General features: G+C 40.6%; 1 protein-coding gene across 2 annotated transcripts in view; it reads left to right on the top strand.

Annotated features, from left to right (window-relative positions):
* Positions 1-17,039, top strand: part of FGF14 (fibroblast growth factor 14) — a 649,969-nt gene that overhangs the window by 532,570 nt on the left and 100,360 nt on the right. For both annotated transcript variants that reach the window (XM_069602442.1, XM_069602443.1), the window contains exon 3: positions 4,572-4,675. In XM_069602442.1, the coding sequence (XP_069458543.1) occupies positions 4,572-4,675 (104 nt within the window). The remainder of the gene's footprint in view (positions 1-4,571; positions 4,676-17,039) is intronic.

Here is a 17,039-nt window from a genome sequence, read left to right as displayed (position 1 = left end):
TTTAAGTCAGTTAGGTTAGTCTCCTTACTGTTTTAACATTTGCAAAGACAAAGCAGAACAGAATAAAACAGGTTGAGATAGATGTTCCCTCCTCAAAAGGTTATGAAAACTGCATGACTGCAAAATTTATAAAACGTTGCAGGATTATAGCAGCTTTGTAAAAGCAATGGGAATTACTAATTAACTCAACTTTTTCATAGTATCACCATCTTAACTGAAAAGCACAAGTTTTTAGGATGAATTTTAAGATACCTTCTTTTCTCTGGTTCATCACAGTAGTCTTATACATTCTGAGAAAATCATTAGCCCTGAAAAGTGATCTTTAGAAATGAAGGTGAGAGCGTCAGAGATGCTGACAGACAGGTCCTCAGTAGAGCACTGCCCTCTTTGCTTGAGCTAAGTCACTCAGTCATGTCCGACTCTTTGTAACTCCAAAGACTGTAGCTCACCAGGCTCCTCTGTCCATGGGATTCTCCAGGCAAGAATATTGGAGTGGGTTGCCATTTCCTTCTCCATTTTGCTTCAGAGTGTGATGTAATTGTTCACAAACATTCCAGTTTTTTGCTATTTCTATGAATACGAAACAAAGATTAGTCATCCATTGGCAGGAAAAATAAAGAGGAATAACCTAAAAGTCACCCTGAATGCATCCTGAAAGTCACCAAATGAGAGAACTGAGGCTTGAGCCTGCATGACTGGAGCTCATTGCTAGCCCACTAGTAAATATGAGATTACTTAGATCTAGTAAGGGCTTCCCTGGTGTCTCAGCTGGTAAAGAATCCACCTGCAATGCGGGAGACCTGAATTCGATCCCTGGGTCAGGACGGAGATGCAGTCCTGAGGAGGGCCTGGCAACTCGCTCCAGTATTCTTGCCTGGAGAATCCCATGGACCAAGGACCTTGGCAGGCTACAGTCCATGGGGTCACAAAGAGTCAGACGTGACTCTGACTGAGCAACTAAGCACAGCACGGCACAGAACTAGGCAAAGTCAGAACCACCCTGCTAAGCTTTCTTGGTCAAAAGATTTAAATGCCTTGAAAGGGAGAAAGGGCAGCAGGCAAACCTAATGCCCTGACGCTGATGCCCTCCCAGGATCACCAGCTGAGATCTACAACTTTCTGGGCAAGAAAATGGGAAAGGGTGGATAATTGGTTCTAACAGAGATTCTGAAGCAACTCACCTGCTTACCCAGGCTTCTAGTGCCCTGGAAACATCTTTCACAAACGGAAGTGAAATCCCAGGATACTTTATCATCACACTCATTTTACAGAGTGCGTTGCTTTGAAATTCTTAGAGCTTCCCTTTTATGCACCAAAGGTAAGCACTACCATGATTAGAGAATCAAATCTAATTATTTGATTACAGAATGATTTTTTTCTTCAGTTTACTTTTGGCAAGTGGCCAAAAGCTTGGGATTTTTCCTGTGCTCTTAAAGGCCACTGTTCCCACTAACAGATACTGAAAGCAGAAGAGGGCCATAGAAATATTCATGTGTCAGTCTTTATTGCTAGATTAAAGCCCCACCCAAACTAATCCCTCTTACCTTAGAGATTCCCAACCTGGTAACCTGATGTATAAAACCAGCTGTTCCCTCACAATGCCCACTGTTTGACAGGCCTCAGGAAAGTGGTTCTCACCTTGTCTGTAGGCTAGGATCATTTGAGGAGCCTTTTTTTAAAAAAAAAAAAAAAGTTCCTGATGCCCTAAACCCACTCCCAGAGACTGATTTAATTTCATTGCCCTGGAGTTGGGCATAGCCATCCTGTCTTATAAGGCTTCTCTGGTGACTCAGACAGTAAAGCGTCTGTCTGCGATGCTGGAGACCCAGGTTCGATCCCTGGGTCAGGAAGATCCCCTGGAGAAGGAAATGGCAACCCACTCCAGTACTGTTGCCTAGAAAATCCCATGGACAGAGGAGCCTGGCGGGCTATAGTCCATGGAGTCGCAAACAGCTGGACACGACTGAGTGAGTTTGCTTTCTCTTTTCACTTTTTTTCATCCTGTCTATGTGAATACAGCTAGTTTTAAAGTGCAGCCAGGGTTGAATGAAATTACCTATCATATGGAGACTGGAATGTTCCCCAGAATGGACAAAGTAGCATGAACATCTTCATTATTCTTACTTCCCCAGGCCTCGTGGGATTGCTTTATAATTGTGTTAGACATAAAAGGGCTGAAAACCCATAATAATGTTTCAATTAATGTGAGTATCTGTTGTTATTATGTTATCATGGAGTGGGCTTCCGCATTGCAGTGATTCTGTGGATTCACTTTCTGTTTTCCTCCTATAAATGATAAGAACTATTATTTTATAATTCAGGTCTCAGTCAAAACCCTGTCGCAAAGAGTCAGACATGACTGAGCACACACACAGGACCATCGGACATATATGAAGGTTAGAATAAATACATTTGAATAGGTTCAGATAGAATAGTTTGCATGGGCAGATGCATAATTATGGTTTTCCCTAAAAACTTTTGCAAGTAAATCAGGAATTATCCTATGGTACCAATCCTTTCAAAATATTAGCAAGATGGGACAGTTCAGGTGATATAGAAGAGAGTGAAAACATCCCATGACTTTCTTCCATGAGGAAGGAATACTGAGCAGACCTCCCTGGTTGTCCAGTGGTTAAGACTCTGCACTTCCAATTCAGAGGGTTTGAGTTCAATCCCTGGTTGGGTGACTGACATCCCACCTGCTGCAGAGCGCAGCCAAAAAATTACAAAAGAAGAAATGCTGAAAGTTGCCATGCCGCAAATATTCAATAACTCCACGCTCATGTTTAACATTAAATAGTATAATAGAAATAAGCAAACATACGCCTTATTCCTCTGTAAGGGTATTATAAGCCTCTAGAGTCCTAGAGAAGACAGTTCAATGCTAGTTTGCCTCCTGAAAGTGAATATCCACAAAACCTGATGCCCCTGAATGTTCTTGTAGGGTTAATTCTCAAGGGTCACAGCCAGCCATTCTCATTTCATCATCTGAGTAGTACAGACATCTTGAGATCCCAAGATCAGTAACATATAGTAATTGGAAGAGAGGGTGTAATCTCCCCCGACTCGATCAGAGAAAACATGTGCCTCGGAATTAAATAGAACACAATGTAGAAAGTCCATTTAAAATTATGTGCTGAGTAGCCCCACAGATTTAAGTCAAAATTGCCCACAGGTTTCCAATTATTTGTTCTTCATGGAATACAAACAAGAGCCTAAACCTAAGATATTTTCCTTGTACGTTTACTTCAACACTTCAGTGCTTTCATTGCCTCTTCTGGGCTAGTTCTCTTACTTAATTCTAGACTTGAATTAAGAATGCAAATAGGAGCAGATTACCTCTCATAATTAATGATAATCTTATAAATGTGTCTATAATAAAATCTCCAAGCAATCATCACCAAGAATGATGCTAGACCCTTCCTAGGAGATTCAGTGGTTAAGACTCTTGCATTTAATTGCAAGGGATGAGGGTTCAATCCCTCATCTGGCCAAAGGGGAAAAATAAGAATGATGCTAAAATGCTCACTACACAGTCGTATATAACCCTGGCAAGGAAATGCATTATTAAGGATGTTAATTAGGACTTAAAAAAAATCAATGATAACATTGCTATCTGCAGTGTGAAACTTACATACGAGTACATTTTTGGTCAATAAAGGAAGAAATAAAACATGGAAACATTCATATCTCTTCAGGGGGTAAAATTGAACACTTTTCCTTCTTTGTTTTGATGTTCACTCATAATTTTATGAAATATTAATGAAGAAAATTCCCTCTCTGAAATTCGTATGCCATTCGGTGTGATTAGTTCTTTCTAAATTTAGCACGTGGGCAGGTGCACATCTTTTCTGGGCTCCGCTGGCATGTCATGTTGGTTCTGCAAGAGTAATTTAGCTTTGGAATTACCTTTTAAACTTCTTGCCTGTATTACATTGCAGTAATGAAGCAAACTTTCCACCTAAAAGACCAGAATAAACACTCAACTTGGGCTTTTAAAATTGTCCTCTTTTAGGGTACCTTCCTGGTGGTCCAGTGGTTAAGACTTAACTTTCCAATTCAGGGAGTATGGATTTGATCGCTGGTCAGTCAGGAAGCTAAGATTCCACACACCTTGTGAGAGAAAAACCAAAACGTAAAACAGAAACCACATTGTAACAAATTCAATAAAGACTTTTAAAAACGGTCCACATTAAAAAAGAAAACACAAATCTTTAAAATAAAATTCGGCTCTTTGAGAGTCTTCCTAGCTGATTTTTTCTGGTATCAAATGGTATCGGAGACTGTGGTGCTGGAGTCGTGATTATAGGCTTGATTCTGTTTATTACCCCACTGTTCTTCAGAATGCTATAGGGAGCCTGCTAAGGTCTACAAATCAGAGCTCACGTGCTATCTTTACTCATAACAGAACCTTCTTAAATAGAGAGATAGAAGGAAATGGAGTGGACCCTCTCAGAAGGTTATAACAGACATAATGTCTCTCAAATCGGACAAAAGAAACAGCAAAGTGATGGGGGTAGGTACTCTGCTTCCCCCTGCCCGTTGGTGACGGACCGTCTTTCTCTTTGCAGCCCTGTTCAACCTCATACCAGTGGGACTGCGCGTCGTTGCAATCCAGGGAGTGAAGACAGGGTTGTACGTAGCCATGAATGGAGAAGGTTACCTCTACCCATCAGTAAGTAACACATCCAAGGTATTGGCCATCCATCTAAGGCCTGCAGGACAGCCATAGCAGCCACCACAAGAAGGAGAATGCTTTCAGTTTCGCTCTAGTGTCTGACCTTTCTGACAGCGCCTAGGAGCTGTTAACTCCTGATTCAGCAGGGTTTGAAAATGCGTCAGTGTATCAAGCAGAAGAGGAACATTACCTCTTAACGTCGTCTGTTTGCATATTTTTATATGTCCCAGTTCATCAAAAATTGAGAAATTTTGAAGGAATTGACTTTTTTTTAAGAGATCTTATCCACTTTATTCAAATATTCCAATTTTTAACTTTGCTGTTAGGTGGGTGATGTTATATAAGCAGATCATTTTCTTTCCTTCTTTTTAAATGTAAGGCAAAGAACACAATAGGCTGATACTTTACAGGCTAAGAAAAGTGCAGTAATATCTGTCCACTTTTAAACCCAAACGAAATTTTATTACCTAATTGCTATTAGAAAGGGTTGATATTAATGTAATTTTTTCCTATTACTATTTAGAAATGTACTTTTGTTAGGGAGTTTCTTGTAAAAGATTATTTTACAAAAAGAAACAGAATAAATGTAATTCTAGAAGAGAAAATTTAGAAGAGAGTAGTTCTTTTAAAAAACAAGAAATGAGATTGAGTAAGTGTTTTACTGGGAAAATATTTCTAATATCAAAATGTATATCGCATTTAAATGTAAGCAAGTCTTGGTTTTGTATTAATGTGTATTAGCATCTGAGCCCCTTTCCATTCTTTTCTGTAATATTTACTGTTTACGAGTGATTCGCATTCAGATGTGCTGTGTACATATATTATAATGCAGTTAGAATTCGTATCTGCCGCGGGTCCAAGCAATAGAGACTTAAGATGGAAATACTTCTTTCCATTATCCCTTGAGCAAAAACTGACAGATTAAAGTCATGGAGCCTCAGAGGAGATTCTCTTATTTGGGTTTGCCTGTCATCTTACTATGAATTCTTTAAAACTCTGTTGTTAAATACTGTCATTAAAAAATGTATACGTACATACATTTTACGCACGCACATACACACTGCTAAAATTTAAGCAGAGCAGAAGGGTGCTCTGGGGACTCCCATGAAATGTGACATATTTTCTTCAGCAAAATCTGGGAAAATCCTGTCAAGGAAAATAAAATGTGAGGCGTGGATTCCCTTCCTGTTGAGCTGAGACAGGCTCTAGTCTTTCTGAAAACTTCTTTCTCATTGCCTGAAGGCCATTTCTACTTGCAGACCTGGGTCCTGCATTATGCAAATTGCATTCAGTTGCCCAAGATGAATATTCAACATATTGGGAGCCAGAGACAGCTGGAATTCCCCATCTCCCCTTTAGAAAAGCTCTACTCAGATAAAGATCATTTCCTAGAGATGCCTTATCTCAAATGAAGTCAGTTTCATTGATTTGACGTGTGTGCGCTTATTTTTGTTTCTTCATCTCCCCCGTCATCTCTGAGATGCCTGAAAGTGATCAGATGCAGTTTCTGCCATCGCCTCTAGTTCTGATCCTGCGGATGATTTTATCATGTCTTCCTGCTCTAGTGTAGGCATTGATGTCAGGGGGAGTATGAATGTTTGTTTGATCTCTTTTGCTTCTGAGATGCTGTTTCCTTGTGATGAGGTTGCACCTGGATGGCATTTTTTTTAAAGGTAGAGAATATCAGAGTGAGTCTGTGTCTTAGCTTAAAATCCAAGTACTGGTTACGTTCGGTGCAGTGTAAGTGGTGGGATAAGAATAGGTTGAGGACAGAGCCAGCTGCCTGGTTCAGTCCTCAACACCTTAAATAAGGTCTTTCTCCCCAAGAAGCACATCTCGGGGGAGCAGCACGCGCCAGGATTTGTCCCGGGAAGAGCGGCAGGCTTTTCATCCGACCTGCTGTTTTCTGCCGTCACCTCCCAGGTTCTCCAGTTATTTGGTTTTGGGCCTTCCAGTTGAGGTCATTGAGTTTCTGATTTGCAGGACTTGGGCTTTCTCTTCTTCTCAGATTTGACTCTCTGCTCTGAACCCAGGACTTAGGAAGGAGCACTCTATTCACCCAGCTTACCCCTGCCCAGGCCAGGCCCTTAGAATCCTCAGCATCTTATAGAAAAAGGATTTAGACCCAAATCGAGTGTGATTTCCAGTTTTTACTAATATTCTCTAGTGAAAGTGCTCTGTTTATTTCAAGGTAATGGAATTTGAACTTCAAATACTTCAGGAGAAGGGAATGTTTTCCCACATTCAGTCCTTTATTCCGTAATTGGTTTCTGAGAACCTAGTAAAATAAGAATCTAGCACAAGACAATATCACAGTTACTATAATATATAATGATAATAATGGTTAATATTTACCTAGTACTCTCCCTAGTACTGTTCTAAGTGTATTGCAGTCTTAGCTCATTTAATCCTCCCAACCAATTAAGCAAATACCATTAAAATTATCTTAGGGATACACAGAGAGCCTGAAGAGCCATCAGTCACCAGTAAAAAGAGAAGATAGGATTTGAGCCTTATTAGTCAGACTCATTAGATCACTTTTAACTGTTGCACCATAAGGCTTTTACGCACCAGACATTTTTCATAATATGGTCTGGCACCTATTCTAGCAAGAAGTTATAAACACAAGATGATGTCATAAAAATCTTTAGAGAATTGTTACCTAGGGATTTATTAATTTAAAACATTAAGAAGTATCATTTGAAACATAATCTGTTTCTTTTGGGGAATCTCAAGTAAAAGAAAATTAGAAAATATTTGTCGGGGGGAATTTGGATATCATATGTATGCGCACTCATTCAGTCGTGTCTGACTCTTTGGGACCCCATGGACTGTAGCCCACCTGGCTCCTCTGTCCGTGGAACTTTCCAGGCAAGAATAGTGGAGTGGGTTGCCATTTCCTCCTCCAGGGGATCTTCAGGACCCAGGGACTGAACCAGAATCTCATGCTTCTCCAGCATTGGCAAGCAGATTCTTTACCGCTGAGCCACCTGCGAAGTATATATTGATATTAACACCACCTGGGAAGTACATATTGCTATTATATACTGGGTGTTTAATATTCTTAAAATGTATTCCATGTAACGTTTGAGCTTAAACTTTAAAGCTAACATGGGTTAACCTAACCTAGAAGTTTTGAACTAAGCTGAGTAACATTTTTAAAAGGAAAACTCCACTCAAGCTACGATTTAAAGAAAAAATTTGATATAAAGATTGAAGTCTGAGAAATGAAGGAGTCTGTTTTGTGCCCACTTTTAAAAGATCAAATTAGACTACTGTCTGACATGAGGTCAGTTTTATTGAGGATCTATAGATTTGGAATGTAGGCAATGAAATACTGAGATCTCTCAAAGTAAGTTCCATTAAATGAAAGTCGCTCTTGGAATCTGACTTGAAACTCTCATAATCCCTTGCCATCCAAATAAAGATATTTCATTTGTCAGATAATTTCACCTCAGGGGGATGAAAGAAGGAATCTTGACTGAGATGTAAGCAATCACATTTCCGATGCTGAAGGCACTTGCTCCCTGTGGAATCTTTTCATCAACATGACAATAGTCATTTCTTTTGTGGTCATAATGGATCTAATATGTTACTTGATGAGGCCTCCCAAGAGATTTGATGTCAGATGCAGTTTGCTTGAAGGTAGAACAGAGGCTGTAAGGTCACAGAACAGAAACTGACAAGGAACTACTTTTTAAAAGAATTAGTTTAAAATAATGTTTAGGAAACAAAATGCATGTTGACCAACTCCAAACTATTTATAGTGCTGTGAGGAACAGTCAAGGGGGGGTTTCTTTTTGTTTCTTTGTTTGTTTGCTTGTTTTTTCCCTTCCAAACAACCTACAACTTTGAAAGACTAAGTTAATCCTCCATAGAAAGTTAAGGTTCGAATGTAAATTCCAAACACTCAAGAAAACTTGGGATGAAAGAAAAATAACATTCATCAGTTGGGCAGAAATAGAGAATATTTGAAGCCAAAGGGTGTTTCTGATATAAGAAAGTGAGGGGTTGTGGGGGAAGGAAAGAAAGGAGACTGATGATAAAATGGATAAAACCCAGGATCTTGGATCTAAGGCGGGAAAACATGTTCCTTGGATGCTTTAAGATAATTGGGGGTGTTAAAATTCTGGTTTCAATCTGGTTGACTTTTCTCAATGATGAGGTAAAAGAAATGTACATGAAATGTATAAAGATTCATTTTCATTGTCTTATCACAGGCTGACATTTATGTGAATATTGTTTTCCAAAGTGGGGCTGTAAATGTTTCTGTTACCCCAATGCAGGCATTTGGAGAAACAGTGAGCCCTGGTGTTCTCCTGAAATCTGTGTTTCATCTGAGTCTCTTAACCAAGTAATGCAAGTGGAGAGGAAGACAATTCCTTTCCATGTAGATTTTAAAATCAAACCAAGAGAAAGCATTGTCGATATCAGGACTCGTAAGAGTCACATGGACAAATGGGAAAAATAAAGATTCCTTGGGTGGACCTCTAGATATTTCAATCCAATACGTCTGGGGGGAGGCCCAGGAATCCACAGTTTAATAAGAATCCCTCCTTCACTGGTGGGTGATTCTAAAGCTGGTAGCCCAACGACCAACCTCCACACAACAGGCATTGTTTCCATGGCTGGTGGGGACGATGATGGTAGCTTTAGACCAAAATGGTGAGAGTAGATTTGGTGGAAATTGGTAGGCAGACGACCCAGGCCCAGAAACTAGCACTGGGTGAGATAAAATATTTGACTTCCCTAACTTCATCTGCTGCTAAGTTGAACTTTGTAGAAATTTGAAGCAGTGCTGCACGCTTCTTCGCTCAGGCCCTGGGGTATCTGGACGCTGAAACTATACATACACACTGACTGTGTGTGTTGGCATGGGGTAGCGGGGTGCTGAAACAGTCTGTAATTAAGGAGGAGGAAAGCTAAATGCTATGTATTCTGAAGAAAAGTATTTTCAGGGACCTCAAAGTCTTATCTAGTTGGCCTGAGATGGTTTTTCTGATACTATAGTTGTCTCTTTCAGAAACAGTTTCATGGCCCTCTCTACAAAGGGGGCCCCGCTGTCCCTGCTCTGTGCTGGCAGGCATCTCTCACTTACGCTTCTTTATTTGTGTTGTTGTCTGTCCTCCACTTAATAAGAACACCCAGACAGGCAAGTCTCGCACCTCCCGGCCGCCTCCCACCATCAGCGCTACATCCTTCCGCCCAGTCCTCAGCTCTAGCGAAACAAGATGGAACACCGTTCATTGCTTCTTGACGTTTGGCCCTCTGTTCATGGCTCAGGTTTGGGCATAAAGATGGAACCGCTTTGTTATGTTGCAGTGCGGTATCTAACTCCCTCCAACGCTTTGTCTTCTTGCCTGGAAATTTCTCGTCCACAGGTATACATGATCCCTCCCCTGTATTTCTGTGCCCAGGGAGTCTTGTGTGAGTTCTTCCTTGTGCCCATGAACTCTTGTGTGAGTTCTTGCGTGAGAGAAGATACCCGTCTTGTCTCTGAATGACATCTCTGGACACCCATCCTCAGGAAGTTCAGTTCAGTCGCTCAGTCGTGTCTGACTCTTTGCGACCCCATGAATCGCAGAACACCAGGCCTCCCTATGCATCACCAACTCCCAGAGTTCACTCAGACTCAGGTCCATCAAGTCCGTGATGCCATCCAGCCATCTCATCCTTGGTCATCCCCTTCTTCTCCTGCCCCCAATCCCTCCCAGCATCAGAGTCTTTTCCAATGAGTCAACTCTGCACATGAGGTGGCCAAAGTACTGGAGTTTCAGCTTTAGCATCATTCCTTCCAAAGAAATCCCAGGGTTGATCTCCTTCAGAATGGACTGGTTGGATCTCCTTGCAGTCCAAGGGACTCTCAAGAGTCTTCTCCAACACCACAGTTCAAAAGCATCAATTCTTCAGCGCTCAGCCTTCTTCACAGTCCAACTCTCACATCCATACATGACCACTGGAAAAACCATAGCCTTGACTAGAGGGACCTTAGTTGGCAAAGTAATGTCTCTGCTTTCGAAGATACTATCTAGGTTGGTCATCACTTTTCTTCCAAGGAGTAAGCGTCTTTTAATTTCATGGCAGCAGTCACCATCTGCAGTGATTTTGGAGCCCCCAAAAATAAAGTCTGACACTGTTTCCACTGTTTCCCCATCTATTTCCCATGAAATGATGGGACCGGATGCCATGATCTTCATTTTCTGAATGTTGAGCTTTAAGCCAACTTTTTCACTCTCCGCTTTCACTTTCATCAAGAGGGCTTTTTAGCTCCACTTCACTTTCTGCCAGAAGGGTGATGTCATCTGCATATCTGAGGTTATTGATATTTCTCCTGGCAATCTTGATTCCAGCTTGTGTTTCTTCCAGTCCAGCGTTTCTCATGATGTACTCTGCATAGAAGTTAAATAAGCAGGGTGACAATATACAGCCTTGATGTACTCCTCAGGAAACTGCTTGCTATTTACCCCAGGGCTGGTGGGATGCCCACCCATGCCTCCCACTTCCTGTTTTGCTGCATCTGCCAGGCAGTGGATGAGATGAATCCTGTAATCTGAGCTTCAGTGGCCACAGTGACAGCTCCTTGACTGAATAAAGGAAGACACGCCGCACACGGTAACTCTGTTTCTAGACACATGTTAGGTTTGTTTCTGGGCCAAGAGACACTGGTGTTGGCAACTTAGGAATTAAGGGACTGGAAAGGGTGGCAAGATATTTGAAGATGGTTCTTGAGCCGTTATGGAGGGCTTCCCTGGTGGCTCAATGGTAAAGCCTCTGCCTGCCAATGTAGGAGACACGGGTTCAATCCCTGATCTGGGAAGACGCCCACATGAAGTGGAGCCACTAAGCCCGTGTGCCAAACTGTAAAGCCTGTGCTCTAGAACCCTGGAGCCACAGCTAATGAGCCCAGATGCCACAACTACTAAAGCCCTTAAGCCCTAGGGTCCATGCCCCACCACAAGAGAAGCTACCGTGATGAGAAAGAAACCTGCGTACCACAATTAGAGTAGCCACGCTCTTTGAAACTAGAGGAAAGCCCCTGCAGCAATGAAGACCCAGCACAGCCAAAACGACATAAATAGAAAGCAGTTATGGAAAGAAGTCTGTGGTTGCCTGGATATGGGAGGCAACAAAATCATGGCTCACTCTGATATGAGTACATCAGAACCTGGTGAGCTGTGATGCTTCCCTTGAAGAAAACAAAACCCAGAAGGAGGAGGGAGCTGGGGTGGATGAAGACGCTGCCTTCAGTTGGACCAGGATATCCAGAGGGGTTAATAACCCCACTAAACGACGACTGGGTGATGCTGAAGGTCATGTGTCCTGGAAGACTCCATCTAAGGCTGTCTTAAGAATGGTTAGCAGGTGGAGAAAGAATTGTTATGTGATGGATGATGGTGTTTTCCTTTCCCTCCAGAATATTAGACAGAGCTGAAGAAGTTGGGTCTATACATCTGCATGAGGGAAGTTAGATGTTAGGGAGAACCTTATTAAATAGCATGACTTCTTCAGAAAGCTTTCTAATACATTTTGCCTGATTTGTAAATATACAGAATCAATGGGAGCAATTTGGGATACCAGGTAATAAAGCAGAGGACTTGCTGAGTACATTCATATCTTGTACCTTTATAAAAACGATGCTAGTAACATGGGGACAATATATCAGACCTTTGGATATTCTTGCAAAAAGTCTCAATCCTCATTATACATATGACTTCCTCAGATAGCATTGTAAATATCCAGACTCCAGGACATTCACCTAAAAGGTTAATTAAACCTCAATTCAGAATTTTGAAGATGCATTTCTAACGCACGTGGCTGAAGGAGCACCCTTGATAAATAAGGGTCTGCATCACTACATCATTATATAAAATATAAATGATTTTATATTTACCATTTCTTTATTATTATCATTGTTGCTGTTATTTACAAATTCATAGACCACTTCAAGCCCCCATGGAGTAAGCAGAGGGTGTTGTGTGTTCAGCCTCTCAGTCATGTCCCACTCTTTCATGAACCCATGGACTGTAGCCTGCCAGGCTCCTCTGTCCATGGGATTTCCCAGGCAAGAATACTGGAGTGGGTTGCCATTTCTTTCTCCAGGGGACCTTCCCAACTGAGGGATCAAACTTGCATCTCCGACATTGGGAGGCGGATTCTTTACCACTGAGCCACCGGGCAAGCCTGATGAAGTAAGCAGAATGACATGACCGGTAAAAATGCTCACCTTTCCCACTGACTAGATGGGTTGGCCTTTGAGGAAGTGCACAGAGATAAGTTCCAGCTGAGATCACTCCGTTCAATCTGGAAAGAATAGACAAGATATGTGACCTGGAGTATCAAGATAAAATAGGGAAAGACAGGAATCTTGCTAAAACTTAAAAAAATAAAGTAAGAGAAACAGAAAGAAAGACATTGAATGTCTAACTAATAACAGCTGGTTTTCAGTCCTGGAAGAGAGACGTCTCCTTCCTATAAAGCTCAAGGGTTCTCCCTGAGATGATGGGCCTGGGGCCATTGGGCACCTCCTGGCCTGAAGGGTGGTTTAGAACAAGCACATCCTGTAAAGAGCAGGTTTCCAGTGACAACGAATGTGGATTGCTCCAGAAGTGAACTCTTTTGAGATTTTTTTTTTATTACTAATGAAATAAATATATCTGTCTGTTGTTTATTTTTTCCTAAGCTTGTGCTTCCTCTGAGACTAGTTTGGTTTTCTCTCGGCAGGACCCTCCTACCCAAGTCCCATTCCTGAAACAAAGGAGGTTCCCTCCTGCCTTAGTTGGTCTGCAGGTTCCTGGGGTTTTGAGCATCTTTTCTGGGTCCTGAGTAGAGAGTGGATTGATTCCATGTGGGCCCATCATTTTATACACACACACACACGCACACACACACACACACACACATATATATATATATATTAACTATACCAAAGACTCACAAAAATTAAACACATGTCTGATATCAAAAGAGTGTGTAAGAAATATATAGAAGATTATTGCTGCTCGGTATAATTACTCAACATTTAAATGTAGGCTGAAGAGCCAAGAACTCTGCAGAGATGTGTATAATCATAAATTCAGTTATTTGCTCATTCAGATCAACCCACATTCTCCCATGCCTCCCGTTGACAGCGGTTGTGTGTTGTACGCACTGGGGCTTCAAAGATGTGTGAAAAAATCCTGATTTAAAAGCAAACAAACCCTCTAAAGTGAAATAGATAGGAGGAAGCCATTCAGAGGACATCTTGACTAGATGAATAATTCTAAGACTCTTTTCTCCTATCTTTTCGCCGAATCTGTAATTCTGTGATTATATTTGTACATTTCTTATCATTCCTTCGATAGCGATGGATACATAGGAAGTCTTCAGCCTGTAGTTCTTGATTGCTCATTGTTCAGGTGGAATCAGTTCCACCAGCAGATTTTATTAATCTGCTCCTTGAGTGCCTTCCTTGTGCATGGTATTTATTATGCATGCCACTTATCATTTCCCCACAAAAAACATTAAACATCAGCAGAGAGGAGATGAGTCTGTTTATTTCTTGAGTTGGAATTGCAGAAAAGCAGTTATTTACACATTTCCTTTTCTGAGAGAGCATGATAATCCCACAGAGGCAGAACTCAGATATGCAATGTCTGCCTCTAACATGCTCATATTTGCATTAATGAGTTGAGTGGTGATGCTGCCTTCCCCTGAAAAAAAAGGAATCTCAAGCAAAAAAGTTAGCCTTGACCTCTAGTAAATGTCGCTACCACTTAAACTTGAACAATTTAAAGCAAGAGCATGAATAATGGTAATTAGAATAACGATGCAGAAAGGATTTTATTATTTCCATATGTTCGTAAATGATATAGTGAGAAAGAAAAAAATCATCACAGTTTGCAGTTGTATCCTATTTTACTCTAGAGTGAAAAATATCAATATAAAGTACTGTAGATAGCAATAAAATTTAAGTTATATCTAAATGTTTCACTTTTTAAAAAAATCTGTATTTGTAAAGGATGGATGGATGGTAGATGGTGAAAGGAATTTTTATATGTAAGGAATTTTGAAGACTACCTGAAAAATTGATTCCTAAATCAAAAGATAATATTTGAGAATGAACTATCTCTGTTTTCACTCTCCACACCATGAAAAAAACTGCAAAAAACTCCATAAATGCTAAGAAGGTTGATATTCCGTATTCATGCACAGTTGCTCAGTCATTTCCGGCTCTTTGTGAGCCCATGTATGTAGCCCTCTAGGCTCCTTGGTCCATGGAATTTTCCCAGCAAGAATACCGAAGTGGGTGCCATTTCCCTTTCCAGATATACTATATAAGGTGTGATAAATCAGTTCTAACATTGAAGCATAACTAATATTACTAAAATTGGGGGGAAATTATGATCTTTAAAAGTTGTTTGTGTATGTGGGAGGCCTCCTTACTGAAATTGCATTCACCATCCATTCAAGTAAAATCAAAGGTTTTTGTTTCTGATTCCATATTTTACTTTTAGATAATTCTTTTTATTTCTAGGAATGAGGTTGTATGTAAGCTACTCTGAGAACCTAAGAACTATGAGTTCATGGTGGGCTCTGAATAGAAGTTGGGTATTTCTCTAAGTTTCCTCAGTTCAACTCGTTTGTTAGTAACTTATATTCCATTTCTTAGTTACTTGGGAATTAACAAGAAAAATAATTTATAAAATAGATCATAAAAATATGACTCTTTTTTCTTCAGAAAAACTACTATAGCAACCATTTTTGAAAAACCAAATTGGCTGTTTTATATCATGTTATTTACTAAAATTGGCATAGCTGTTCCTTTTATGATAATTTTCCTTGTTTCTTCTTCTTTATGCTATTTTTTCCCACTGATTTTAGAGCTATGGTATTATTGAAAGAATAATGACTGTTTACTCATCTAAAATTATTGGTCCCATCTTCTTTCTAACATTACCTGTCAATCAATATTGATCCAACACACGCTAGAACCTGGAGAAATAACAATGAAAAAGACAGACATGGCCCCTGGCCTCATGGAACTTATTGTTGCCATATATGTGAACTCCATACACAGTAAATTTTAACTTTGAACTATTTCTCTGTGTTATAGAAGGGTGTTTTGTGCTCTGAGCTACATATGGTTTCACTCTCGTTATTTGTCTTAAGGAAATGCATTCAATTTGGATTGCAAGTTCATGAAAAGGTACATAATGTTCTTCTGAGTAAAGACAGCGGAGATCTCTTGAGAGTTTTATTTAGAGTTAGATAGTGGTTTTAAGATCTGACAACTATATAAAGTGAGGAGATGAGTCACTTGTTAATAGGTACATCTCAGTCCATGCCGAGGAATCCTAATTGGTAGTTATTTGCTGTCCCAGTAAAGACAGACACCGAATGGGAGCAAGATATTTTTATGAGGCTTTAGAACTGCTGCATCTCTGACAAGATGGAGATTTTTATTTGGTTATTAATCCAGGTCACCATTTAGCAGAAATAGTTATGCAGACAAAGAGGAAATATCACTCTACTGTACTCTTATGCTGATACAAATAGTACCTAAAGTCTGACAAATGGAGAAGCTTTTACCGATGTCATGGAAGAAATTATCTGTGAATGCCCTTCATAAGGGCATAATGACAAAGGGTTGACCTTCACTGACTCCCCATTTGTGTTAACTTCTCTGGTTAAGGCTTCCCTGGTGACTCAGATGGTAAAGAATCTGCCTGCAATGTGGGAGACCTGGGTTTGATCCCTGGGTTGGGGAAGATCCCCTGGAGAAGGAAACGGCAACCCACTCCAGTATTCTGGCCTGGAGAATTCCATGGACAGAGGAGCCTGGTGGGCTACAGTCCATGGAGTTGCAAAGAATCAGACACGACTGGGCATCTACTGCATTGTTAATTATTTAAATATTGCCATTTATCATTTTGCTTTCTATCCTGCAATCATCAACTAATGTTATCAATAGAAGCAATGAGAAAATGTTTCATATTAAGAATTTGCAGTGTAGGAGACATCTCTGGTGGTTTAGCGGTTAAGACTTTGCACTCCCAATGCAGGGGGCCTGGGGTTGATCCTGGATCAGGGAGCTAAGATCCCACACTCTGCTATATTTAAAATGGATAACCAACCAGAACCTACTGTATAGCCTAGGGAACTATGCTCGATATTATGTGGAAGTCTGGATGGGAGGGGAGTTTTGGGAAGAATGGGCTGAGTCCCTTTGCTATCTACCTGAAACATTACAACACTGCTAATCGGCTATTGTTGTTCAGCCACTAAGTTGTGTCTGACTCTTTGCGACCCCAAGGACTGCAGCACACCAGGCTTCCCTGTCCTTTACTATCTTCCAGAGTTTGATCAAATTCATGTCTGTTGA

This window comes from Ovis canadensis, chromosome 10 (assembly GCF_042477335.2).
Source record: "Ovis canadensis isolate MfBH-ARS-UI-01 breed Bighorn chromosome 10, ARS-UI_OviCan_v2, whole genome shotgun sequence".
Lineage (NCBI taxonomy): Eukaryota > Metazoa > Chordata > Mammalia > Artiodactyla > Bovidae > Ovis > Ovis canadensis.
Note: the sequence above shows the minus strand (reverse complement) of the source record. Positions and strands in the feature narration are given on the sequence as shown.